This window comes from Dryobates pubescens, chromosome 27 (genome assembly GCF_014839835.1).
Source record: "Dryobates pubescens isolate bDryPub1 chromosome 27, bDryPub1.pri, whole genome shotgun sequence".
In the NCBI taxonomy this organism is placed as follows: domain Eukaryota; kingdom Metazoa; phylum Chordata; class Aves; order Piciformes; family Picidae; genus Dryobates; species Dryobates pubescens.
The window spans coordinates 9,893,578-9,920,724 of NC_071638.1; the positions used below are offsets into that span (position 1 = coordinate 9,893,578).

The 27,147-nt window shown below is 43.6% G+C and overlaps 1 protein-coding gene across 1 annotated transcript in view; it reads left to right on the forward strand.

The window, feature by feature from the left end:
• The window catches only part of ZDHHC17 (zinc finger DHHC-type palmitoyltransferase 17), an 89,526-nt gene that overhangs the window by 27,249 nt on the left and 35,130 nt on the right, over positions 1-27,147 (forward strand). The window contains exons 3-8 of the mRNA XM_054173849.1: positions 5,739-5,861; positions 11,597-11,674; positions 13,163-13,307; positions 19,521-19,585; positions 21,276-21,438; positions 25,187-25,312. Coding sequence (XP_054029824.1) covers positions 5,739-5,861; positions 11,597-11,674; positions 13,163-13,307; positions 19,521-19,585; positions 21,276-21,438; positions 25,187-25,312 — 700 coding nt within the window. The remainder of the gene's footprint in view (positions 1-5,738; positions 5,862-11,596; positions 11,675-13,162; positions 13,308-19,520; positions 19,586-21,275; positions 21,439-25,186; positions 25,313-27,147) is intronic.

Below are 27,147 nucleotides of genomic sequence, written 5' to 3' on the forward strand. Positions count from 1 at the left end.
GGTTCTTGTAGCTCATTCAGCCTGAACAGGTCTTCCAAGAGAGTGGCTCTCCCTTCTGGAGTGTCAATCTCCCCAGTTATTTTGGTGTTGTCTGCAAACTTCAACAGGGTGCTCTTGATCTCACCATCCAGATCATGGCACTTAGTGTCATGGTCTAGTTGATTAATTAGGGTAAGGTGATGGGCTGGACTTGATGATCTTGGAGGTCTCTTCCAACATGGTTGATTCTGTGATCATTTACAAAGATATTAAACAGCATTGGGCCCAGCACTGAAAAGTCTCTGAAGCTCACATGGAACAGTGGGATTTCTGTAGCCACACTAGCAATATAGCCATAACTGTTCAGGCAGTTCGAGGCTTTGGAACAATGTAGGAGCTGGATTTGTCTTGTTTCTCAGCTTCACTGTTACAGGTTCATTAAACAGCTCTTGAGTTGTCCCTTTGCTGTTGAAAACTAAACTGTCATACTGTTTAATACAAAAAAACTGTGAGAATGTATGAAAGGTTTTGTTGGTATTTAACCACCATTATTCAGGGGAATGAGACTTCAAGAGATGAAAAAAAGCCAATAATTTTCCTGCTAATTGCAGTTGTAGCTAAACCAGCTTTGATTTGAGACACAATGAGAGCGAGATGAGGAAGTGAGCTCCTGGCTTGCCTACTGTTTGTTAGCATGGTGATGTGTGTTCAGTGAAGATTCCTTCCTAGCAGCATGGCCAAATTTTATCTTGCAAGGACAGCTCAACAGTATGCTTTAATTATACTTGATGTTCACAGCATCACCCTCTAGAATTCACCCAGATACTAAAAATTGGTTAGGTTACTACATCAGTCTCTTGTGAGAACTTGAATGTTTTCCTCCATTCCTCTTCTTTGAAGGGCACAGAGCCCTGTGTAGCAGCATCCTGAACACAGTTGTGCTGAGTGTCTGCAATATATCACTTGCTCATTTTGTAGTCTGACTGCGTCATGAGCCTTTGGAGAAGACAAGGTGAAGTCAGCTGCGGCAGAGTGATGGAAGAAGGCTGTAGCTAGGATGTGAGAGAAGAATTGCTGCATTTCTAGGACAGAGCTCAAGAAAGAATAACTATGTCAGGTTCAGGGCTTTATTTAATTGTAGAGAACCTGCTGTTTCCAGGAGGAGAAGCAAATTGTCATAAATTCTTAACATTTCTTTCAGGCAGAGTCTGTCTGGATTCTTAAGTCCTCTTGTAAGTATTTAATACATACAAGGTATCATTTCATAAATCTTCTGAGTTACATCTTTTGTACTAAGTTATGACTGAGTTCAGGATACCAGAATAAATGGCTAGGGACAAAGTGATGGTGACTTAAAATTGCTGTGTAGCCCATTCTCTGTTTAGCTTCTGCAAAGTGTTTTGTTCTCCTAGGAAAGCTCTTCTGATGTATTGCAGGACTTCATTACTTGTTTTGTGGCCAAGTAGTAGGATGTACGTGTGAGTTGCAGTTTGCTTTGCAGTGAGGAGGAGGGGAAATCTACAATGCCAAGCCTGGTGAAGGAGTCCATTTTTACTGTTTCTGTTGGTATCTGAACCCATGCTGTAGTCTCTGCCCAGGCAACTTCGTCTACCAGTTCCTTCAGGACCCATGCACTTGTGCACCTTCAGATGGTCTTGAACCTGACTTACACTTCCAGTGGGCAGATCTTTATTTTCCCATTCCCTGCCTTTGCCTTCTGGAACCTGGGTGGTGCAGCTAGAGCCTTTGCTGGTGAAGACGGAGGCAAAGTAGTCATTCTCTGTATCCCACATGACAAGGTCTCAGTTTTCCTTCCATGGAGCCCCACATCTTCCCTAGGCTTTTTGTCGCTGTTGTGTCTGAAGAAATTCTTGTTCCTTATGCCCCTTGCCAAACTTAATTCTATCTGTACTTTTGATTTCCTAACCTGAATCCCTGGCTGCTTGGACAGCTTCTTTGTAGTCCTCCCATGTAGACTGCTCTTGCTTCCATTCCTTATTGACTCTTCTTTTTTGCCCAAGTAAGTCCAGGAGCATCTTGTTCATCCATGCAGACTGCAGTAGACTGCTGAGCCCCACACAGCTGCTCACTCAGTTCCCTCCAGTGGGATGGGGAAATGAACTGGAAGGGTGAAAATGAAACATTATGGTTTAACAGGGAAAACAACTGCTGTGTTTGCAAGCAAGCAAAATAAGGACTTACCTTACTACTTCCTATTGGCAGTCAGGTGTTCAACTATCTTGAGGATAGCAATGCCCCATCACACCCAGCAATTGCTTGATGAGGTTTAATCTCTGATGATAATGGAGCAGCACACAGCTGCTTGCTCACTCCTCCACAGAGGGATGGTGGAGGGAATTTGGGGTAGGGGGAAAGCCCAACAACACAGAACTCTTGGGCTGAGGTAAAGATAGTTTAATAGAACAGAAAAGGAAGGGGAAAGGATAACAGTGATATACAGAACGAGTGATGCACAATACAAGTGCTCACCACCTGCTGACTGATGCCCAGGCAATCCCTGAGCCATGGTGCCTCCAGGCCCACTGCCTCCTGATTATACACAGGGCATGAGGTCATGAGGAACTGAAAAGTTCTGGATTTAATATAAACACAGCTGAGCAACAATTAAAATATCAGTGTGTTATCAACATTGTTCTCAGCATAAATCCAAAACACAGCACTGTACCAGCTACTAGAAAGAAAATTTACTTCGATCCATCTGAATCCAGTACATTTGGGGAGACAAACACCATAATTCCAAATGTTGTCCTTTTTCCTCCTTCTCCCAGCATTTATGCTGAGCAGTGTCACATGAAATGGGCTGTCTCTTTGGTCATCTGGAATCAGCTGTCCCAGTGGTGTCCACTCCTAGCTTCCTGTGCACCTTCAGCCTTCTAACTGGCAGGACAGTCTGAGAAAGAGAAAAGGCCTTGATGCTGTGCAAGTCACTTGTTAATCCCCTCTCAGCCTACTCATCTCCAGACTAAACAGCCCCAGGGCTCTCAGCCTGTCCTCACAGTGCACATACTCCAGTCCCTTCATCATCCTGGCAGCTCTCCGTTGGACTCTCTCCAGCAGATCCCTGCTCCTCTTGAACTGGAGAGCCCAGCACTGGGCACGATATTCCAGGTGAGGTCTCGCCAGGGCAGAGTAGAAGGGGAGGAGAACCACCCTGGATCTAATGGCCACACTCCTCTTCATGCACCCCAGGAACCTGCTGGCCTTCTTGGCCACAAAGGCACATTGCTGTCTCATGCAGGACTTGTCCATCTATATTTTTAAGTCTTTGTTAACCAAACCTCTTCTCTTCACAGCTGCCACCAACCGACTGACTTGTTGCCAGTTGCACGTTCTGCTCCAGTTGTCTTTGTTTTGAGATTTTCGGGGTGTTTGGGAAGGTGATGGCTATGACTGCAATGTCTGCCGTTTTCCATAGTTCCTGGTGCAGATTTCCTAAGAAATTGGGAACCACACGCTCTGGGTAGGGTGTTAGGCCCAGTACTTATTTTTCAGCAGTGCCAAATTGATTTACGTGCTTCAGACCTGCGGCGGGCTTGGAAAACCTCCCCGAGGCTTTTTGATTTGAGTCATTTGAGGCTTCACTGTGGGAGCCTTGGCCAGACTGAGGTTCCAGTGAAATACATGAAAGAGAAAGTAGGGATGGTAATGTCGTGGGTTAACGCCCATTCTGAAAACAAAGGGGGGAGGGCTTGCGGGTGCATTGCCGTCCCTGCAGGGCATTTTTCCCTGCCTGGGAAGCTGAGTCTGTTCCACTCCCCCCTCCCTACCCAGCTAGGGTAGAAAAAGCAGGGCATTGCAGCTATTAGTTCTCCTTTTGGCTCTTGCCTCTCCTGGATGAGAGCTGCTTTCCTGCTCCTCTGCCACATAGTTGGGCCTGATCCTTCTCCCTGCTGCCTCCACGCCTCTTCAGAGAGAGACTGTTTTTGTATTATTCTTCTTTGTCCCCCTCCCATCCATCCTTGTTCCTTGCACTTGTGAACCTTACCTGTTATTGTTATTGTTTGAAGAAAACTCTTTACCTCTCTACTTTCAAGCCAACTCCAAATTATTGTTTGCTCCTTCCCTTTCCCCCCCCCCCCCCTCTATTGGGAGGGAGGAGGGGAGATCGGGGGAGAGATTCTCAGCCTTGCCCCCATCTGAGCTCTTAACTCCCAGTTAAGGCTTAAACCACCACAGGTAACTACCCACACATCTGTCTTGTCCTTGAGGCTTGAGAAATCCCTATGGATTGTACAGCCTTTGAAAGGTAACATTTATCTGCCTTTCTGCATTGCTTTTATTGCAGCTTAAAATAGGTGGTAAAGCAATGCAAGCATCACAACAAGCATTATTTAATGCTAGAGTCACTCTTACATTAGATGTGGAAGTGATGTTTATACTTCCCAGAATTTTTTTGTTGTGTTTTTTTTCCCCTCTCAAGGCAGGCAGATCCCATTGAATAGTAAATCTTTTATGAGGATGATAGGCAGTCCTATAAAAGCATAGAATTCTGAAGTGGTGTGAAAAAGAAAATGCTGCTAACTTATGTGTGGGAAATTGCTGTTTGTTATCTGAGAAGGAGAATGGTAAGTAGGTAAGGTTTTAGTGTTTGTAATTGACCTGATGGTCTTGTCAGCTGCTGGGTTCTGGGAAGGTACTGTCAGATCAGTTGGCTAAGCTCTTTTGGTTTTCAAGAGATGGAAAGGAAGGAGAAGAGAGGTAGGAGAAAATGGAGTGGAGTCACAGTATCACAGTATCACCAAGGTTGGAAGAGACCTCAAAGATTATCAAGTCCAACGTGTCACCACACACCTCATGACTAGACCATGGCACCAAGTGCCACGTCCAATCCCTTCGTGTACACCTCCAGGGACGGCGACTCTACCACCTCCCTGGGCAGCACATTCCAATGATGAACGACTCTCTCAGTGAAGAACTTTCTCCTCACCTTCAGCCTAAACTTCCCCTGGTGCAGCTTGAGACTGTGTCCCCTTGTTCTGGTGCTGGTTGCCTGGGAGAAGAGACCAACCCCTTCCTGGCTACAACCACCTTTCAGGTAGCTGTAGATAGCAATGAGGTCTCCCCTGAGCCTCCTCTTCTCCAGGCTAAACAACCCCAGCTCCCTCAGCCTCTCCTCACAGGGCTGTGCTCAAGGCCTCTCCCCAGCCTCGCTGCCCTTCTCTGGACATGTTCAAGTGTCTCAATGTCCTTCTTAAACTGAGGGACCTAGAACTGGACACAGGACTCAAGGTGTGGCCTAACCAATGCAGTGTACAGGGGCACAATGACTTTCCTGCTCCTGCTGGCCACCCTATTCTTAATGCAGGCCAGGATGCCATTGGCCTTCTTGGCCAGCTGGGCACACTGCTGGCTCATGTTTAGGCAGCTGTCAATCAGCACCCCCAGGACCCTTTCTGTTTGGGAGCTCTCCAGCCACTCTGTCCCCAGCCTGTAGCTCTGCATGGGGTTGTTGTGGAGTTTTATTTAAACATGGTATGCTACTGATATTTCACCATGCTCTGCTGTATGGTTTGCTGAGGAGACATGTTTTCTGTAAGATCTCGTTATGACTAACGTAACTTCTGCCAGTGGAAGCTTCTTGCTTCAAGAGATCTGCAGTCAGATAGAACCAGACAGTAAAGTTTCTTCTTCATTTCTCTTCCATTTAAGCCTTTGTATTGCAATTGTGACCATTAAGTGTGATGTTTGCATTTTGACCTGAGGTGCAAGCTTGGTAAAATCCTGTGTTCTTCTCGAAGGTATGGGATCTACGAACGGTGTAGAGAGCTGGTGGAAGCAGGTTATGATGTGCGACAACCGGACAAAGAAAACGTGACCCTCCTCCACTGGGCTGCAATCAACAACAGAATAGATCTGGTGAAGTATGTATTGCACTTCAGGTTAAGAAACAGACTCCTCACCTCCCTAAAAACGTTGATTTCTTTACATTGTTGAATAAGCTGAAGTCTCTCTGAAAATCTCAGTTTCTGGTCTTGAAATGTGGGGGGAGAAAGGAGAAGCTAAAGACCTAATTTGCATTTTGGCATCAATGGTTTGATGACACTTAGCAGAAATCAAAGTTGATGTGTGTCCAGAAGACAAACTCAGGTTGATCTCTGATGAGATACACCTGTAGAAGAGCTATTCAGTTTACCTGTAGTGTGGTAATACTTGTTGAAATACCAGATACCCTTTTTGGGGAGGAAATTTGATGCTAGATGACTGTAAATATTTTTGAGTAAGCAAAATTAATATGATGCAAGAGGGCAATTCACAGAATCTCCAAGGTTGGAAGAGACCTCAAAGATCATCAAGTCCAACCTGTCACCACAAACCTCATGACTAGACCATGGCTCCAAGCGCCACGTCCAGTCCCCTCTTGAACCCCTCCAGGGACGGTGACTCCACCACCTCCCTGGGCAGCACATTCCAATGGCGAACGACTCTCTCAGTGAAGAACTTTCTCCTCATCTCCAGCCTAAACCTCCCCTGGTACAGCTTGAGACTTTGTCCCCTTGTTCTGGTGCTGGGTGCCTGGGAGAAGAGACCAACCCCTCCTCCTGGCTACAACCTCCCTTCAGGTAGTTGTGGACAGCAAGAAGGTCTCCCCTGAGCCTCCTCTTCTCCAGGCTAAACAATCCCAGCTCCCTCAGCCTCTCCTCATAGGGCTTGTGCTCAAGGCCTCTCCCCAGCCTTGTTGCCCTTCTCTGGACACATTCAAGTGTCTCAATGTCCTTCCTAAACTGAGGGGCCCAGAACTGGACACAGGACTCAAGGTGTGGCCTAACCAGTGCAGAGTCCAAGGGCACAATGACTTCCCTGCTCCTGCTGGCCACACTATTCCTAATGCAGGCCAGGATGCCATTGGCCTTCTTGGCCACCTGAGCACTCTGCTGCCTCATGTTTAGATTTAGCAAGCAAATCTTTTGGTTTGTTTTACCTTCTTTTCCCCCTCAGGTGTGTTGCTAACAATTTCCTGCTATAGCAATTCTATTGAACGTAGAGGTGGCTCAAAAGCAAAACGTTAGGCTCAGGTCAGTGGAAGACTGTGCTTAAATTTTTATCTGAAATTTCCAGTTAGGCCTTCATTATATGTTAGGTCGATCTCTCCCACCCTCATTTGAGTGCTGAAAAGTTGTTCTGAGAATTTTGGTTCAACATAGCATTTCCAGCCATATCCCTTTCAGTTTATTTTAGTACAAGCCCTGACAACTGAATGTTCCTTAATGCTTGCTTGTTGCTCAAGAGTGTCAAAGCTCTTGCCCCATTTTGATGCATCTCTCCCACTGTGACATGCTGCATTGCATTTTCTTCCTGCTGCTTACTTGTGTGCATGTGACTACTAATGTGTTTAACTGTATCTAAAATCCATTCCTTCTGATGCAGTTCTTAAGCTCTGAAGTTCTTCTGTCTTTAGGGAGGCTTGATTTATATCTCCCAGTGTACTGTGCACTCTCACTCTCTCTTTTGTGAGGCACTGTTTTATTCTGCTTCTGTAGAGTGAAATGATGCTGTGTTTTTCTTCTTGTTTGACTGTATCCCTTCTTTCCTCAAGTGTCCACTCTTTCTGCCCATTTTGTGCAGTGGATAATTTCATGAAATACATGGGTTGGTAAGTTTGGTATCACAGAGATGGAGTCTCTATGGTCATTTCTTGTGATAGCAAATCTCAGTGTCTTGCCTAGTAGGCAATGACTGTATAATGTCTGTCTTATGAAGTAGCATAGCATCTCATCTGTGGAGAGTGCAGGCTTAGAATAGAATAGAATAAACCAGGTTAGAAGAGATCTTCAAGATCATCGTGTCCAACCTATTATCCAACACCACCTAATCAACTAAACCATGCAGCCAAGCAACCTATCAAGCCTCCTCCTAAACACCTCCAATGATGGTGACTCCACCACCTCCCTAGGCAGCCCATTCCAATGGGCAATCACTCTCTCTGTAGAACTTCCTCCTAACCTCCAGCCTAATCCTCCCCTGGCACAGCTTGAGACTGTGTCCTCTTGTTCTGGTGCTGGTTGCCTGGAAGAAGAGGCCAACCTCCGCCTGTCTACAACCTCCCTTAAGGTAGTTGTAGAGAGCAATAAGGTCTCCCCTGAGCCTCCTCCTGTCCAGGCTAAGCAACCCCAGCTCCCTCAGTCTCTCCTCATAGGGTTTGTGTTCCAAACCCCTCACCAACTTTGTTGCCCTTCTCTGGACACGCTCCAGCAAGTCAACCTCCTTCCTAAACTGAGGGGCCCAGAACTGGACACAGGACTGAAGGTGTAGCCTAACCAGTGCAGTGTACAGGGGCAGAATGACCTCCCTGCTCCTGCTGGCCACACTGTTCCTGATGCAGGCCAGGATGCCATTACAATTAGACTTCTCCTGTTTTTAGTACTTCCTCATGCTGTCTGTTGTGAGACTTGAGGTTCAGTGTAGATAACACTGAAGAGAACCTATTCTTATTTGTGTAGGCTCAGGGATACATCCACAATGTAATGTGGATATGTCCACAATGTAATGATTTTTTTTCATTATGACACTGATCTGTTGGTCTCTTTTCATTTCAGTTCTGTAAAAATGCAAACATTGTGCTTGTATCTCTACATCTCTTCCTTCTGCCTGCATTTCTCCATTCTCTTTTGCTGAATGTTCTCCAGACCAGGATTTCTGTTGTGCTTTGCCTCTTTCAGGAAACAGTGACTGTGTGCACTGAAGGCAAGCTGGAGCAGTTTTCAAATGGCTGGCAATGGCTAGGGATCTTGATGTGGAGATCACTGGCACTATTTTCTCTTTTCAGATTTGCTTGCTTTGAATATAAGTAGATTGCCCAAATAGGACTTGCACACCTTGCATCTTCTAGGTCATTCGGAGGAGAGTTGCCCTGTTCTTCCTTTCTCCAGGGGCATTCTCACCAAGCACAAAATTCCATCTGCAAGGTCAACCTTTATGAGGTTCTCAGTCTGGTTTTGCAGAAAAATCTCACTATTTGTGTACTGAAACTGAAATGCAGTGATAAATCTCAACTTAGTCTAAGGACACCCTTAAGGAAACATAAAATGTTATTTCAGTGTGCCACCTGGCAGGAGATCATCACCTTGTTTATTCCCAGTTGTCAAACTAAGTTCTTCCTACTGAATACAATGCACTGAGCAGTAAGCAGTGCTGCTCCTCACTAGAATCTGAACATATTCTGTGTTTCTGTGGGGACCAGTGTTTGAACAAAGACAATCTGTTTAGTGTTCATCTCCCCCATGAGTGGTTGTCACATCAGTGAGATGGATCCAAGCTCTAACTGTGAATTTCTTTGTACTGTGTTTCTTCTAGACAAGATTTCCTTGGGAACTCCTTCCCAAGGGGGATTAAATAGCTTCTCAGTGTCTTTTTCAAATTTGTTCTTTAGTGGCTGATACTTCACTTCACAGTTACAAAACTGTGTTGTCCCTTTAGCTGATATACACCTTGTCTTTTCACCTGCATGGAACCAGGACTTCCACCAAATCTCTGGTTATCCTCGCTGAGAAATCCAAAAGCTTCACTTTAAGCAGAGATGTTGCAGTTTTGTTCCTTTGGTGTTGGAAAGCACCAGAGTGAACTGTCCTCTATCAGAGCAGATCTTGTTTGTTATACAAACCAGAGATTGTATGTCGTTGGCAAGTCTGCGGGAGTCGTTCATTGTGTCTGATGGCTCTAAAGCAGCTGTGTAAAAGGGCTTTACCTTTAGATGTTTTTAGCATGGACACATAATGCATTTTTCTGTTCCTGAGAGTAACTTCTGGGCTGGTTTTGAAGTTTCTCTCACTGATTGAATAAGCACTGAAGAAAGGGGAGATCATTAGTGTAATGTTTCTTCTGTTTGTTGCCCTTCTTCTTGCCAAGCCTTGAAACAGTTAGGGGAAATTGAGCGGCCAGAAACTTAGTGCTGCAGATCTGAAGGACAGCTTTTGTGGGTGGGAAAGCACCCTTCATATACACCTGACAGACAGTTGCAAAGCTATTTTCCTTAGTTCATTCAAGTTCCAAAGGCATTTACATATCTGAAAATCACGTTAATGGGTGCTAGAAAACTAAGTTTAAACAGAAGTCATTAATAATAGAATAGAATAAACCAGGTTGGAAGAGACCTTTGAGATCATTGAGTCCAACCTATCACCCAACACCATCTAAGCAACTAAACCATGGCACCAAGCACCCCATCAAGTCTCTTCCTAAACTTCTGTTCTATTCTGTTCTGTTCTATTCTATCTCCAATGATGGTGACTCCACCACCTCCCTGGGCAGCCCATTCCAATGGCCAATCACTCTTTCTATGAAGAACTTCTTCCAGCCTAAACCTCCCCTGGCGCAGCTTGAGACTGTGCCCTCTTGTTCTGGTGCTGGTTGCCTGGGAGAAGAGACCAAAACCAACCTAGCCAGAAATACAATTGATCTCTAATCTGATGTCTAAAAAGAAATAAAAAATTGAATTATTGCATTTACCAGAACATAACCACAGAATGACATAGCAGCACCATCCAGGCAGTTCTCTTAGATGTATCTGAGAGGATCTGATACCAACAGCATTTTTTCCTGTTCTAGTCTCCTGCCTCATTGACATGGAAGTTGGTAATTCCTAACTACATTGAGACAGATCAGGCACTCAAGCTTACTTGTACAAGTTCCACAGATCACCACTAACAAAATTAAACTAACAAGCAAAGGCTCTGCAGGCACAGGCACTTAGGAATCTGTGGCTACATAGTATTTTTCAAAGGTCCCTTGACTTACACAGTAGTGAAGCCTCTTCAGAAGGCCTCTTTTGTAAACCATTTATTTCTTTATAGGATGTGCATTTTCTTTCACACAGGAAAAGTCATATAGCTGGTTTAGTGTCCCACATAAAACAGCAGAAGAAACAGTACTGTGAAGAAAGGAATAGAAACTGTGTACATGAGTTGCCAGGGTTAAATGTGGATAACTTGTTTTGTTCCCACACAGAGCTCATCTCTTCATAGATCTTCTTGAGGGAAAAGTAATTTATAGCCCATCATTTAGAAGTATTTTTAAATACTCAATTGTGTTTGCACTTGGAGTAATATCAACTGAGAAGTATGTAAAAATCTTAGGACTTGGCTAAATGCATAACTGAAGTGTGAGGTCTTGGAACAATGACAATTCAGCAGGGCCATTGCTGTGTTTGTCTGAATTGGATCTTCTCTTATTTTTTTCCCTATGCAGCCAAAAGTCTTGAAATGTGGTAGCTTTCTGGTGTCATGTTCTATTACCAGATACTTAGAATTCTTTCTAAGGCAGCAACCCCTAAATATAGCAGAAGAATTAATTTTATCAGACACTTCGTGGTAGCACAGCTTGTGCTGGTATCTATAGCAATTAATTCTGTTTTACCTTAGAACCAAACTGGGAAATAGCAGCATGTTTAAAACGGTAGGAAGCAGCTATGCTCTCCCAACCCACCTGTAAGAGGTGAAAAATGGAATGTATGTGTGTGACCTCTGAATGGGAAAGTTAGATGAAAGCAAGGAAGGGTTCTGGTCTGTAATTGCCTGTTTTGCTTAGCATCAAAACTGCTTACTGTGTGTCCTTTATACTCAACCAAGACAAGCAATAATGTTTACTATTTCTTTTATTCCAGATACTATATATCAAAAGGTGCTATTGTTGATCAGCTTGGAGGAGATCTAAATTCTACCCCTCTTCACTGGGCAACAAGGTGGGGAAAAGTCTTCTGACATGGTCCTGTGGTTTGTTGTGGGGCTTTTTTGTTGGTTTGGGGGTGTGTGTGTGTGTGTTTGTGTTTGGTTTTGGGGTTTGTGGGTTTGTCTCTTAAATTGGGTTCTGCTACTGAGTGATTTATGAAATTGCTCTATTTTATGGGAATGCTTTGTAAAAGAATGAATTCAGTCACTCATAAATGGGCACACTGTGCATGTGGTGTGTCTGAGCTGGAGTGGCTTTCAGCATATAGTTCAGGTTTTTTTGTCTTGCCTCTTCCTGACATAGGGGAAGATGGTTGCCATGGTGGCAAAAGGAGCAAAGTAAAATTAGACTCTATACTCACCTTGGCTTTCTCTTACTTTTGAGATCTTGTGTTTGTCTGCCTGCTGCAGTTCAGCAACACTTGGGCTTGGGATGATTTTCTGTGTCATTATCTTTGCAGGGTTCTATTATGTTTGTGGAGTTGTTGTTTTTTAAGATGTACTTAGAATCAGGTTTATGGTGTAGCAGAGAACAGTGAATGGCTGGGGGGAAACTGAGGACAGCCTTTGCATAGAAGCTGCTCCTTCAGACAACCACCTGGAGATAGGCAGGAAAGGAACACTGCCCATATAAATATTTTTGACTATAGACAGCAAAAGGAGATGTAGAAAATCAGCTTTTAGACCATTTAGTGTATCAACATATTATTTTTTTTAACTAAAGATGAGGACTTATTGGTTATCCCTTGTGAAAGATTTTAGCTGGTATATTTCTTCTTATTACAAACCACATGATTAACAGCACAAAAGTGTTAACAGCACAAAAGCTTGATTAAATATCCTAGTGGTCACAGATGTAATCTATTGTTCTGCAGAGCATTGTCCAAAGCTGCTTCTGCCTGATGGAAAAAGTCTTTTTTCTCATGACAGAAACTCTGTACTAAACAGACACTCTGTCTACAGCAGGAATATGCTTGTGCTTATTTCACCAAAAGGGTGCTTAGGCTTTTAATATAGTGTGGAGGAAGTGTAGGCCTTAAGTTTTCCTCTTTTGTCCCTATTTTTATTTCACTGCTGTTTTTAATAGTGGAAAGCCCAAACCATATGCCCCACAAAAAAGTGTGAGGAGATAGCCAGTTTGTGATCTCCTAAAATAGCACATTTCAGACTTGGATTCAAAACAGTCCCAGTAGGCTTGATTTCTAAACTAATAGCTCAGTTATTTTTGTTAACTGACTTCTTGTTATACCCCTTGCTGAAGTGAATTGCATGTGATGAATGTATTGCCTGCAGAGAATTTGCTCCTGTGAACGAATTTTGCTTATTCAAGTGGCAAAACTCAGGTCATGACAATTGTTGCTGTCAAAGTAGGACTCAGGGTGGCAACTCCACTGCTGCAACTAACTGCTAAACGTGTTTGTTATAGTCATATTTGAATGGCTTTTCTGCATCTAGTTATTCAGTTGTTTGGTGGTTTTTTTTGTGTGTTTTGTTACATTTAGGCAGGGTCACTTGTCCATGGTCGTACAGCTGATGAAATACGGGGCAGATCCGTCGCTAATTGATGGAGAAGGATGCAGCTGTATTCATTTGGCTGCCCAGTTTGGGCATACTTCGATTGTTGCTTACCTGATAGCAAAGGGACAGGTAAATGTTCAGCAATATTTTTAAATGGCTTCTACTCAGAGTAGAAAAGCAGTTGACATCTCTCCCTGTCATTCAGGAAATGCAAATTGCTTGTCTAAACATGAAAGTAATGCAATGTCTTTTATTGTGGACTACAGTATTAATGTGGCATCTGCTGACTTAACTGCCTGTAAGAGTGCTCTGTGTACTTTGGCTTTAATTCATGCCGGTTGAGGGTAGCATTTGGAGAGTCTACCAGTTACTCTTTCAGCATTCTGTATTTCTAACTAATTTAATCTTTAAATGTGAAGAATGACAGCAAATACTTCAGACTTCTTCACAGAATCATCTAGTTATTCAGGGGTAAAGAATCCAACGACAAAGAGTTGCTAGTCCACAGCTTTTATTTATTGCTGTTGTTAATCACTTGCATGTATAAATAAATATGAATAAACAATCCCAAATCTCCTTGCTAGCTTCTTACATTCCTGCTGGGTATGTAAAGTGTGTATATGTAGCCTGTGTATTCATTACTGTTCTCATTGTCTCCCATCCTTCATTCTGTATGATGAAAAGCATGTTTTGCTTCTCGCCCCACATTGTAATTTGTAGGTTCCATCACCTACAGATATGTGCCTGAAGCACAAATTTGGTTTACTGTGTAAGCCCTATAGAAAAGCCAAGGCTCTCTTCTCACTTTACGGTCTTGCTAATGCAGTTCACACCTGTGTATGCAGTTTATTCTTTCAAACAGCAAGTAAGATTTGATCCAATGGGTCAGGTAGAATGTGACTTATGTAGTCAGTGGGATTGATCTGTGTGAAACAAATGCTATGTTTGCTGCAGAGAATAATTTGTGCCTATGCATGTGAAAAATAAACGATTGCTCCATGCAGTATTGAGCTTGTATCTGAGAACTTTGGTAAAACAGTGTTTAGTGTATGATAGAGAGTAAGCTATTTGATCAATCAAGAGATTGATTGATTTCTTACAAAACAGTGATGATATTTGATCAGTCAAGGGACTGATCAAACACCATCGCTGTTTTGCAAGAGCTTGTGGCTGGAGAGAAATGCTTTGTCATCAGGAATGAGTTTTGTGTTCTGCTCACAACTTATGGGTAATTAGATGTGGGGTTTGTGATACCAGAAAAGTCTTGCAGAGGTTACACAAATGCTAACTTGTTTAAAGCATAGCATTAATGATGTATAAATGGCCTTTGAAATGTTCTACTGTGATTAGGGAATCTGCCTGTAAATGTTTGTTTGTCCTCATGTTTGTATCTGGACTTGTCCTATTTATCTGAACATGTAGTGCTGCAGCCCAAAAGAAGCTGTGTGTCTTTGCATGTGTACATATCCACACCCACACCCCCCCCATTTGCTTTACATTTTAAAACCTACTGCCTTGGAAATTGCTCTCCTTATCAACAGATGTTAAATGGATGACTCTTATTAAATCCTCCAAATGCTATCAAGTATGATTTTGTCACCTGCCCCAGGCCATAAGTTTGAATGGATTTTAACACTTTTTGGAAACACTTCAGGAAGTTCAGCTTCAGCATTGTGTGTTGGTTTATATGTTTAAAATCTAACAGTATCAATTGCACTGTAATGGAATCATGGAGTCATGTAGGTGGGAAAAGACCGTTCAGATCATTGAGTCACACCACTGTGTAACTCCGCCAAGTGTAGTGCTAAACCACGTCCCTCAGCACAACATCTGTGCACCTTTTCAACACCTCCAGGGATGGTGATTCAACCACTTCTCTGGGGAGCCTGTTCCAGTCTTTGATAACTCTTCCAGTGAAGAAGTTTCTTCTGATAGCCAATCTAAACCTCCCCTGCACAGCTTGAGGCTATTTTCTCTCTTGCTATCACATGCTCCTGGGAAGAAGAGACTTAACATGTGCATTGCTACAATCCTTCTTCAGGTAGTTGTAGGGAGTGATAAGGTTTCTCCTCAGCCTTCTTTCTTCCAGACTAAACAACCCCAGTTTTCTCAGCTACTCCTCAGAAGATCTCTTCTCCAAACCCTTCACCAACTTGGTAGCCCTTCCTCTGCACCTGGTTCAGAACCTCTTTCTTGTAGCGAGGGCTACAAGAATGAACCTCCTCCATGATAAGGAGAACAATCCCTAAACTCCTAGTCCTCTAGCTATACTACATGTTACATGTTTTCTGGAGTAGTCATGAAAACCTCATGCTTCTGCTTCTTATTCTCCTTCAGTAAGTACATATGAGGTCATTAATCCCGTTGGGCTGTTTTGTTTTGGTTTTGGTTTGTTTCCCCCCCCCCCCCCATCTGTGATGCCATGGGTTGGGTTTGGAAACTTGAACTGCTTTTGCTTAGGTGGCCTTTAAATACTATGTGGAATTTTTTTCTTCTTTTTCTGCCTTTTTTCTTTTCAGAGGCCAAGCCTTAGATCCAAAGAGTAGTCTTACCCTTCTGCTAAACCTAGTTGTAGTACCTAAATAAACTAAACTAAATAAATGTCGAAATAAAGGTCAGTGTAGGCTGTTCTGCTTGGTTAGTTCTGATCCTGATGCCTTTGTGGACCTGCATGATCAGAGGAGGATCAGCTTTTATAACTGCTTAATCCATAGGTGGATAAAAAAGTTGCTCCGAATTGTTTTGTGCTCCTTTTTGAGACAGAGCTGGAAACCAGTTTCAGTGTTACTGCTCCACTCTTTTCCTGCTCTGGAGCAGCCAATGTTAACAGCCAGTCCTTCAGCTTCTGGAGTGTAGCTTAAGGCATCTTGGCCTTGGTGGGAAGTGAATCTATTTCCATGCCAGCAAGTACTACTCAGCCAAGGGGCAGCAGTGGCCAATAACTGTTGCTTTTTATTTAGTTGTGTCTCTCACTGAATTTTGAAGGACTACTGTATCATACTTTGCTCATGTTGTTTATGTCAGTAGGTTGCTTAGGTCAGAGTCAAGCCTGGGGCAGGTAAATGTAAATGTAGTCACGTAGGAAGTAACAGAAAAGAGCTTGAAGGTACTTTAAAATGTTAAGAAACATGGTCAGAGCTGATGCTTGTACTATTTGACTGCTTGACACTCTGCTTTTGCTACTTAAAATGCCAAAGGCATATCAGGGTCTAGCATACACAAACGTGTCACCCCAGGATAAGATACAGTATGGTGGATGGTTGAATGATGTGTGCTCATCCTGTGACCTCAGTCACGGCTCATGGGTGACTGTAAGGCTCCTGGTAGGGTAAAGTCATGTTGTGAAAAGTAATTTGGAGCTAAAATGATAGTTAAACTATTGCATACTTCCTGTTTTAACTGTCATGCTCATAGTTTGGCTATCATGTAGTCTTCAAATCTGTATTTCTTTTTATTCTCAGAATTAGCACTTTATGTCTTAGATACTGTCCCTGAGCTACATATTGCCACCTTCTCAGCTATGGCTTAAAAGTAGCTGGCATCTGGGTTAGGAGATGCCAATAATGGTACCAGCAGCCCTGGTTACTTTGGTGCTGCGGTCTGTGATGAGTGCTGCTAATCGTTGTTAGCTCTGTGAGTACTGAGGATCATTCTCACCACTGAGCTTAGGCCAGGGTAAGACACTGAACCAAGTGTTTATTTTCCTAGACCAAATCTGCAGCACAATACTTACAGAACCAACTCTGTGTTGGTTTGGTCAGAGTATTCAGAACAGAGCTTTTGTTATTTGAAAGAGCAAGGTAGGTTCACTTCTGTAGTGAACCTCACTTCTGTGGTACCTTGCTTGATGCCTTGTCTGTCAGTCTGCACTTGGTTAATTCCAGAAGAGTCCTGTAAAATCTGTGCTTCTAGTGAACAATCAGCACATCTTTCCTTTATTAGGAAGTGTTTTTAGGGTTTCATCTCCCTTCCTGATAAATCTTTGTATGCTTTTAAATACATGGTCTCTTCAGAAGCCTGTTTCCTGTTCCCAGGGCAGCAGCCCACGTGGAAGAGATCTTTTGCTTATGAAGAGCAGGATTCTGAAGAAGGGTGAGGCAGGCCTTTCTGTGAAGGTCTGTGTTTTGTGAAATGACCAGTGACAGTTTTAAAGAGCACCACATTTCTGATGCCCTTCTGTGCAGTTTAATGCACTTCTGAGTGGGATCTCTTGATTCTTCTTGAGGTTTTGAAAAGGTCATATTGTATCACAGGACCAGTTTGACCCTTGCAAGTTAAGTGTCCTTGTGGTGGGTTGAAGTTTCCCCCCAGCATTAACTTTGCCAGACAAGTCAGTTAGAAGCAAATGAAGCTGTATTTACAAGCACAATCTACACTCTGCAGTGGTGGAAGGCAATGGATGTGTACAAAATATCCAGGAGTTACAATATTGACAGATACTTACAATTAATAAACAGCACAAGGACCCCCCTGGCCAAGGACCAGGGGATGCTACCAGCTTCTCCCTCCCTGCCTTACCCCTTACCCCCTATACAAAAGGGACAGGCATTCCTTCATTTGGGCAGGGGCATGAGGGCATCCTCCCACCTAACGTGTCCATCGTGTGTTGCATCATATCCTTCTGTTCCATACATATGGAATGATTGAAGATATTCATTCTGTTTCCTGCCACTAATTACCATATATACATAGTCATTATGCATGCAGCCTGGGTATGGGAGGGGCTTCCACATGGGTCTTTGACAGTCTTTAGTGGTCTCTGGTGGTTTTCAAGAAAGGAACTTTTCTTGAGCTTTTTATTTTTGTTTGAACCTTTGACTTCTTCCTTATGTAGTCGTAAGTTAGCTCCTCACTTTGTTTCTCAGGTCCTTGACCACATCATCTGGTTCACACTGGTTTTGAAGGACTCTTGCTTAGTTGCAGGAAGTTGTATGTTCTGGGCCCCGCCATTCCACAGAGACAGGGAGCTACTAGAGAGTGTCCACCACAGAGCCACAAAGATGATTAAGGGAATGGAAAATACTCCTTATGAGGAGAGATTGAGGGAGATGAGGCTCTCTAGCTTTGAGAAGAGGAGCCTGAGGGGTAACCTCATTCATGTTTAAACATATCTAAATGGTGAGTGCCAAGGGGCTGGAGCCAGGCTCTGCTGGGTGATGCCCAGTGCCAGCACAAGGGGCAGTGGTGGAAGCTGAGGCAGAGGAAGCTCCATGGAAACAGGAGGAAGAATTTTTTCCCTGTGAGGGTGACATAACACTGGAACAGGCTACCCAAGGGGGTTGTGGAGTCTCCCTCTGTGGAGATACTCAAGACCTGCCTGGATGTGTTCCTGTGTGATCTGCTCTAGGTGCTCCTGCTCTGGCAGGGGGGTTAGACTGGATGAGCTTTTGAGGTCCCTTCCATCCCCTAACATTCTATGATTTTGTGTGACCTTCAGCACCAAGGATGTGGTTAAGTTGCTGAGCTGGCACCAACTGTCCAAGCAGTTTAAATTTGAAACTGTCTCTCTTGTAGCTGTCTTTCATGAACCTGAGCCAGCAATGTGCCCAGGTAGCCAAGAAGGCCAATGGCATCCTGGCCTGCATCAGGAATAGTGTGGCCAGCAGGAGCAGGGAAGTCATTCTGCCCTGTGCTCAGCACTGGTTAGGCCACACCTTGAGTCCTGTGTCCAGTTCTGGGCCCCTCAGTTCAGGAAAGATGTTGAGATGCTGGAAGGTGTCCACAGAAGGACAACAAAGCTGGGGAAGGGTCTGGAGCACAGCCCTGTGAGGAGAGGCTGAGGGAGCTGGGGTTGCTTAGCCTGCAGAACAGGAGGATCAGGGGAGACCTTATTGCTCTCTACAACTACCTGAAGGGAGGTTGTAGCCAGGTGAAGGTTGGCCTCTTCTCCCAGGCACCCAGCACCAGAACAAGAGGACACAGCCTCAAGCTGTTCCAGGGGAGGTTTAGGCTGGAGGTGAGGAGAAAGTTCTTCCCAGAAAGAGTAACTGGCCATTGGGATGTGCTGCCCAGGGAGGTGGTGGAGTCCCCATCCCAGGAGGTGTTCAAAAAAAGGATTGGACGTGGCACTTGGAGCCATGGTTTCGTTGTCAGGAGGTGTTAGGTATTAGGTTGGACTTGATGATCCCTGAGGTCTTTTCCAACCTGGTTGATTCTGTGACTCTGTAAATCTGGTTTCATTTTTCAAATACTGTCTTATTAGGTGCTGCAAGCTTGACAGTTTTTTCTAAATCAATTGACTAGTCCTAAAACTCTGTTCCTGATTGCACCCTTGCCTCTCCTGCATCTTGAGCATGCTTACTTAACTCACCAGCTTATTTTTGTCCTTTTGTCCTTTTGTAGGATGTAGATATGATGGATCAAAATGGAATGACACCTTTAATGTGGGCAGCATACAGAACACATAGGTAACCTCACTGCAGTTTTTACCTTTCTCCTGGTGTTAACTCAGCAGCATGTGGTTGTCACAGAGACCCCCACAAAACAGACAGCTTCAGCCACCCCCCAAAAAAGTGGATGTATTACTTATTGCTGACACAATTCAGTTCCAGTTTTGGATATCAGTGGGGAATATCCAACTGCACAATCAATTCAGCTTTCTAGAGAGATGACCTAAAATGTGCATTCACTCATAAGGATGCACTGTGGTCAGTTTCTAATCAGCAAGTGCCACAAAAATAGGGTGAGAGATTCTGAGAGCCTTCCAAGACTCTAGCTGGTCTTTATCAGCTCCTAGCAACCCTTGGCTGTTTGCTAGATGTCTGTCAGGCTTTTGTGTTTTTCAGGGCAGCTGTACCTGCCACAGTAGCAGTGTCTGGGTTGGGGGTTTAGCCAGTTGTTTGTTTGGGGGTTTTTTAACCACTCAATGTTTTGTACACAACTGGCACTTCATCTTTTTTCATTCATGGTAGTGGTGAGTTAACCCTAGCAGACAGCTCAGCCCCACACAGCCATTTGCTGAGTCCTCCCACAGTGTGATGGGGAGGAGAACTGGAGGGGTGAAAGAGAAAAATTGTGGGTTGAGATAAGGACAGTTTCACAGATAAAGTGCCTCCAAGCAAACCAAACCAAGGAATTAATTCACTCCTTCCCACTGGCAGGCAGATGCTTAGCCATTTCCAGGTCAGCAAGACTTCATCATGCATAATGGTTACTTGGGAAGACAAAACACTGTAACTTTGAATGTCCTTCCTTTCCTCCTCATTTTCCTCAGCATTTATTGCTGAGCATCACATTATATTGTCTGCAATATGCCTTTGGGTTGAGGTCAGCTGTCCCTTCTCAGCTTCCTGTGCATCCCCAGCCTATCTGCAGCGGGGCAGCATGAGAAACAGCAAAGGCCTTGATGCTGTGTAAGCCCTGTTTAGTAATAGTCAGAACATGGGTGTTTCATCCACACTGCTTTGGTCACAAATCCAAAGCACAGCACCATGAGAGCTATTACGAAGAAGATTAACTTGATATCATCCAAAGCCAGTACAACAACCTATTCAAGGGAGAGGCTATTACACAGAAGTACTCATTAATATGGAATTTGAGTACATCTTCCTGTGGAGGTGATTGGGGGGGGGAAGGAAGAAAAGATGTGAAATAACATTTCTCCCAAGAGCAAGTCAGTCTGAATTTGATGCCTGCTCAGGAGGGCCTATTCTCTATGGATGTTTGAGAGGAGCATAGACTGGCTTTCACAAATACCTGTCACTACCAACATTGTCAGCCTATTTTGTTTGGAGCTTAAGGTGGCAATACAACGTGTTTCAAAGCTGGATTGTTATCTGCCAAGTATATCATCCTCATCATCTGCATGTTTTTACAAGTTTAATACCATTATGTTTGGGTAAAGGTGGAACCAGGCTCGTTTAACAGATGTGTTTCATGACATCCCCGAACAAGCTGTCTGACTGAGCTCCTTTAAAAGTCAACAGAGCTGTGGCTGCTTTTTTGGGTGGGAAGGGAATTTAAGCCATTCAGAATCATTAGCAAAAAAATGTCACTTTTCTATGACAATGTTCTTTGCAGAAATTGATCTCATTGACAGTGAGTTGGTACATCCTTGAGTTCATCTTTCATAGATCTAACCAGAATTTTCTTTTCTAGTGTGGATCCAACTCGATTGCTACTCACATTTAATGTTTCTGTTAACCTGGGAGACAAATACCACAAAAACACAGCACTGCACTGGGCTGTGCTAGCAGGAAATACTACAGTTATTAGTCTTCTGTTAGAAGCTGGAGCTAATGTTGATGCTCAAAACATAAAGGTAAACTCTCGGTCTGTTTCTGTTGTGAGTGGTTTGAGGCAGAAGTAACAGAGTCTGTGATAAAACTTCAGGAGAGATGATTATTGTGTGTATGATGGGATCATGAAGATGGAGCAAAAGCCATGCCACTCATGTGGACCTCCAAGGCCCTGTCCCTGGAGGTGTTTAAGACCAGGCTGGATGAGGCTCTGTCCAGCCTGATCTAGTGTGGGGTGTCCCTGCCCATGGCAGGGGGGTTGGAACTAGATGATCCTTGTGGTCCCTTCCAACCCTGAATGATACTATGATACTATGTTTAATTTGGGTTTCTCCTGACTGTGATGCATAGCTACTAAATCTGCACCTTCAAAAGGACTCATGCAAACCCTTTACCAGTGGTTGTGTGCAAGCATGTGGAAGTGGCCTGTGCAATTAAACTGGCTGAGTGAAGACCCATGCATTTGGATGCACAATTGCAAATCTGACTGAGTGCCTTCTAGTGAAGGTCTGACATGACTGTCTGTTTGTTGGAGTGAGATGTGAGACATCTTTGCTCTCTTCCAGAGAGATGACATGTTCTAGTATGTTGCCCAGTGGCAGAAAGGAAGTTGTAGGCCTAAAAATACCAGTAGCTACTAGCCTGAAGGAGTTCATGGTCTCTCCTTATTTATTGACAGACAGCAGCAGTCAGTAGAAAAATAGGTTTTTAAACCTGCTGGATCACGGTATCTTTCAGTCATACCAGAAGACAGGTGCCTGGTTTCATTAGCCACTGCCTGTCCTTTGCAGTGGAGCTGAGGCTTCTTGCCTGCCTTCACAAGTTTCTAGGATCTTCAGAGGATGAAGATCATTCTAGCAGTGGCAGTTTTGCCATCCTGCCAGTGGCTTTGTAGCAGATGCTGATTTGAGTGATACTACACCTATAGAAAGCATAAGAATCTGCTTGGGTTTCCCATAAAACCTCTATACATAGAAACTCAGGTTTGTGTTTGTTCAGCAAAAGAAGTTTTTCTGTTGAGCCAAAACTAAGTGGTTTGGCTCAGCTTTCCCCAGAAAGAAAAAGAACAGTGAAAATCCTTTATGATGCAGTTGCTTTCAGACTTCTGTAGCACTGTCTAGTGAAGTTCTTTTCTCAGGTAGCCTGTGGAATTGAACAAGACCAGTAGTAAAGCAGCTAAGGTTAAAGCAATGTATTGTCTGAAAGCTGCCTATCTTTGTTGAATTATGAAGAGGCTGAAATACTCAGTGTGAGCTTTGACCTTGTTACAAGCTCTAGGGAGTCTGCCTAACCAGTGAGAATTGTCTGGTTGAAAAACACCTCAAGACTGTTGAATCCAACCACAGTCTGACATCTCCTTGCACACAGCTCTTAGGTGTGTGCTGCTGGCTGCTCAGGTTTGGAACAAATTGGAGCCAGCCATCTCCGTAAGGTGCTCTCTTTGTGTGACAGTTTCAGTATCTGAACAAAAGCTCTCTTACTGTAGAACAAAGCTTGATACAAGCAGGGAGTTTGTCCTGTCTGCATTATTTATCCTCTTTATGTTGTGCTGTATGGGAAAAATAATGCTTTTGCCTTGGTAGTAAGGTACTTTCTTTTACCTTTTTGAGAAGTGGATTGCAGTTGGAGGTGGAAGCTGCTTTTTCATGGCGTGGTTTTTTTTGCTTGGTTCATCTTTTAAGGACATTACCTTACCACACCATCAGCCAGAACAGGCAGATGAGGACAGGGTTTCACAAGGAGCCAACTTAAAACTGGGAGCTGAAGGGAAACGTGCACTTTATTGAAATGTAAACCGAAGTTCCTTTTTTACTAGACAGTGGTAGAGACCTCAAAGAGCTTTTATGGCTTAAGGACAATTTTTAAATTAAAAAAACCCAAAACCTGTTAATCACTGGATGGACTTCAGACATAGTTTCTGCATTAGGCAGTGTGTTTAGAGGCTTGTCTATGGAATTCTGCTTAGAAATTTCTCTATGGTAATGACTCTTCAGATTAGTCTTTCTGTCTAAAGGCTTTTAATGTGTACTAGTGAAGCCTTACTGCAAGCTAAGTGTGATACTAGATTAAGTCCCTGGATTATTTGGTGTGGTTTGTTTTTTTCTTTCTGAGGAAATCAGGGATTCACCGCTTCTGTGACCACCAGAAAACTATTAAAATGGCCAGCTGGTCAGAAGCATAGTCAAAGACTTCTTTAAAGCTCCCTCAATCTTTTCATCTAGGCAGTTCCTAGGTGTCTCATGGCCCTCTAGTGGAAGGGATGCTCAGCTGGATCCCAAGACAACGTCAGGATTTACTTGGGAGATCCCCCAGAGGGGATTGCTTGTCTACAGGTAACCTTTACAGCCTGGATATATAAGGTGATGGTAAAGCAGCAGCATCTCTGGAGTTTTCCAGATATTATCAGTTCAGGGTTCTATTAAAGTTGTGATGAAGCAGGCACAGTAGTTTGATTTCAGGCATTTCTATTGAGGCTGAAATTAACCTAATGTGTTTCTTAAACATCTGGCTAAACAACTCTGAAGCCAAGTCCAAAAGTTACTTTTTTTTAACTTACTTTGCTAATTAGGCTTCTTGCACAAAAGGAGCTGCAAGATCTTGTTAAGTAGCAAAAAGCTTCACCTCCTAATCTGTAGTCTGTGCTGTTTACTCTTCTTAGAGATTTGGAGCAAGATTTGAAAGGCAAAAAAATGGCAGCTAAGTACTCCATTCCCATTATCTTTCTGTGGGACATAGGTAGCTAACTGTGCTTTTTGAACTTTGAACTCTCATCTGTCTGTAGTTATTATTGCCCTTCCTGGGTAATTGCAGTTTCTGGTACCTGTCTCACTTTTTTTTTAGGAGGGGGCCGAGCGATGGAGGATACAGCCATTTTTCAAGCCTCCATGAATGGTTTGTTTAGGAGGGGAGTTAACTCCAGTAGAAGAGAGGAGGAGTCAAATGCAAAACTGAAGCTGGAGGTACCTGCAATTGGTTGTCTCTTGCCTCCTCTATAATTTTAGAGCCAGTCAGTCACTTTCATTTAGCTCTCTTCCTAAATGTTTAAAAAGCCATAAAATCGAATCAGTTTGGTAGGCACCTTTGGACGCTGAATCTCTCTCTCTGTCTCTCTTTTGCTTTGTGTCAGACCTCTGAAGAGTAGGAAAGGTGAAAGCATGAACCACTGCTGGCTTAGCACAAGCTAAGCATAAAAGAGTTCTTGAATAAGTTGGACAGGAGCAATCAGTTTCCTCTTTCCTCTTTTCTTGCTAGGATTTCAATAACTGAGATGAATATAAGAACAACAGTGTTGTGGAAAAGGATTCTTATAGAAACATTCCATGATAGAGTAACTTCACTCTGCCCAAATGGCACAGAACTAACTGAGAAGTCAGACTTTAGACTGGGAGAGTTTCCATGATCCAGTGGGTCACGAGTTCTTATTCTTTGCTTGATTTCTGCTGCCTGTCAATAGCTGGAGGAGAAGCACAGTCTTCATTTTCAGACTAGCAGGCTGTGTGTATAGAAGAGTGAAGCACAGATGTGTTATGCCAAAGGCAACAATCACTGCTATGTTAGGATGTACTGTCAGGATCACACATTTAATGTTCTATTTGTCTGTGCATGTATTGTTACAAGAGAGTTAAAGACCAAAAGAATGAATGATGTTTGGTGTCAAGTAAGCTGCAGAGCAAAATGTATGCCAGACTGTAGCTTAAACTGATTATAACTGCATTATTTTTTATCTGCCAATTTTGAATTGGGGGTTTCCCACTTCTATGCTCCTGGCAGGGAGAATCACCACTTGATCTAGCAAAACAGAGGAAAAATGTTTGGATGATCAATCATCTACAAGAAGCAAGACAGGCAAAGGGGTATGACAGTCCATCTTTTCTGAGAAAACTGAAAGCTGATAAGGTAAGAAGTAGTGTAGCACTTCTGTGTGTTAATGTTCCTGTTGCTGTTGGCTTGGGCTCATGTGTTTCTATAAAGCAAGCAGTTCAGTATTGTGGTTTCTCCTTGTTTCAGTGTTAGGAAACATCTTTTGGTTATGACAAAAATGATTGCAAAATTAAAAACCAGAACAACCAAACTTTCTTCAGGGCAGCTGAAGAGAAAACACAGAGCCTCCACACATCTGGTTTTAGTTCTTATACTAAATGCTGGGGAAGTACCAAGTGGTCTGATGTTGTTGGGGACAGCCAAGTATTTCACAGAGCTGACTTTCTGATATCTAAGGAAAGAATCATTTTAGATACCCTGAACTCTGATCTCCTCTGAGTATGTAGTATCGTGTATTTAATGAAAGAAGCTGTCAGTCTTGGCAGGATAATGTCCTACACTAATCTCCAATATGGAGGCCTTTTTCTTCTCAGGCTATTTAATGCTCAGAGAGTAGGAGGCAAGTGATGATGGCATAAAGGGAAGCATATTCCTTTAGCATGTGGAAGTGTCTACCTGCCTATAGTTTGATAACTCATATTTTCTTACCAGGCAGAGTTTTGTGATGGATATTAAGTATTGCTGGCACTGATATGTTACAGCTTCTTGATTGTATTTTGATGAGTCAAGCCTTGGTTACAGCCCTTTAAGTGATTTGTGCAGTGCACTGCGACTGTGCTTTTAGTATCTGTAGAGTTCAGCGCCTTCAGCAGGAACTGTACCCACACAGTGTAAGACAAAACAGGTCCTTTCTTCATTAGTGCTTCAGTGTGACTCTATTACATCTGTAACTTCAGTTTTTGAAGTGCAGTGTGCTGTGCAGTACTTGATATACTTGGGCAGATTGGGCTGTTGCCTTCACGCTGCTAATCTCTCTGAAAGTCCATTATGCTAAATAAAATGAATTAGTAACATTAGCTATGAAACTGTAGGAAGCTTGGGTTGTTTTTTTACCTGTATAGTAGGGATATATAAATACAGGTGATGACAAAATTGTCTTAAGAGTCCTTCCCCTATGTAAGAGTCTACTCCTGGTGTGACTCAACAAAGATAAAATCACTTGCTGCTTGCCCAGACAGTACCAATCCTGGATGCAAATCACCTTGCGATTGCATCGTGATAACACTGGACTGCAGCTGGCCTATAACAATGACCCAAGGACCCAGCCATCACGCCTTCCAGACAGCTATCAGATACCCCCAGAAAGGGAGGGTGATGAGTCAATGGACTCTCCACCTGTCTCCTGATGTGTGATAAGTGGGTAGGCAGGGAGATGGAGAGGAAGGAGGCGGAGGCCCGCCCCCCCTCCATCCAGACCACTGTCCAAACTCACATGAATACACAGAAAGACTTCCTGGGGAACGATATCAGGATACTTATGATTTCCTGGCTCCTGAATTCCTGAGGGACAATGCTTGGACACATACCTAAGGACTAAAAACTGTATAAAAGACTTGACCACTACTGGCTCAGTGGGAAGAAAACCGCAATGGAGGGAAGAAAAATGCAGAGAGAAAAACGCTGAAGGAGGACCATGCCGCTGAGAAGGAAGGAAGCAGACTGAATCCTCTCTCCATGTCCTCTACTCATGGAGCTGACCCACGCTGCCCAGAGGGACCTCATCTCTTCTCCAGCCAAAGCCTCAGCACCCTTTCTCTACAGACCCAGGCTGCCCAGAGGGATCACATCACATCTCCAGCCAAAGCCTCAGCACAAACCCAGCACCTCATGCAGCACCTCTCCTCCACAGGCTCAAACTGCCTTGGGGGGGGTGAGGGGTGTGGTAATATGATTCCTTTCCTCTTCTCTCT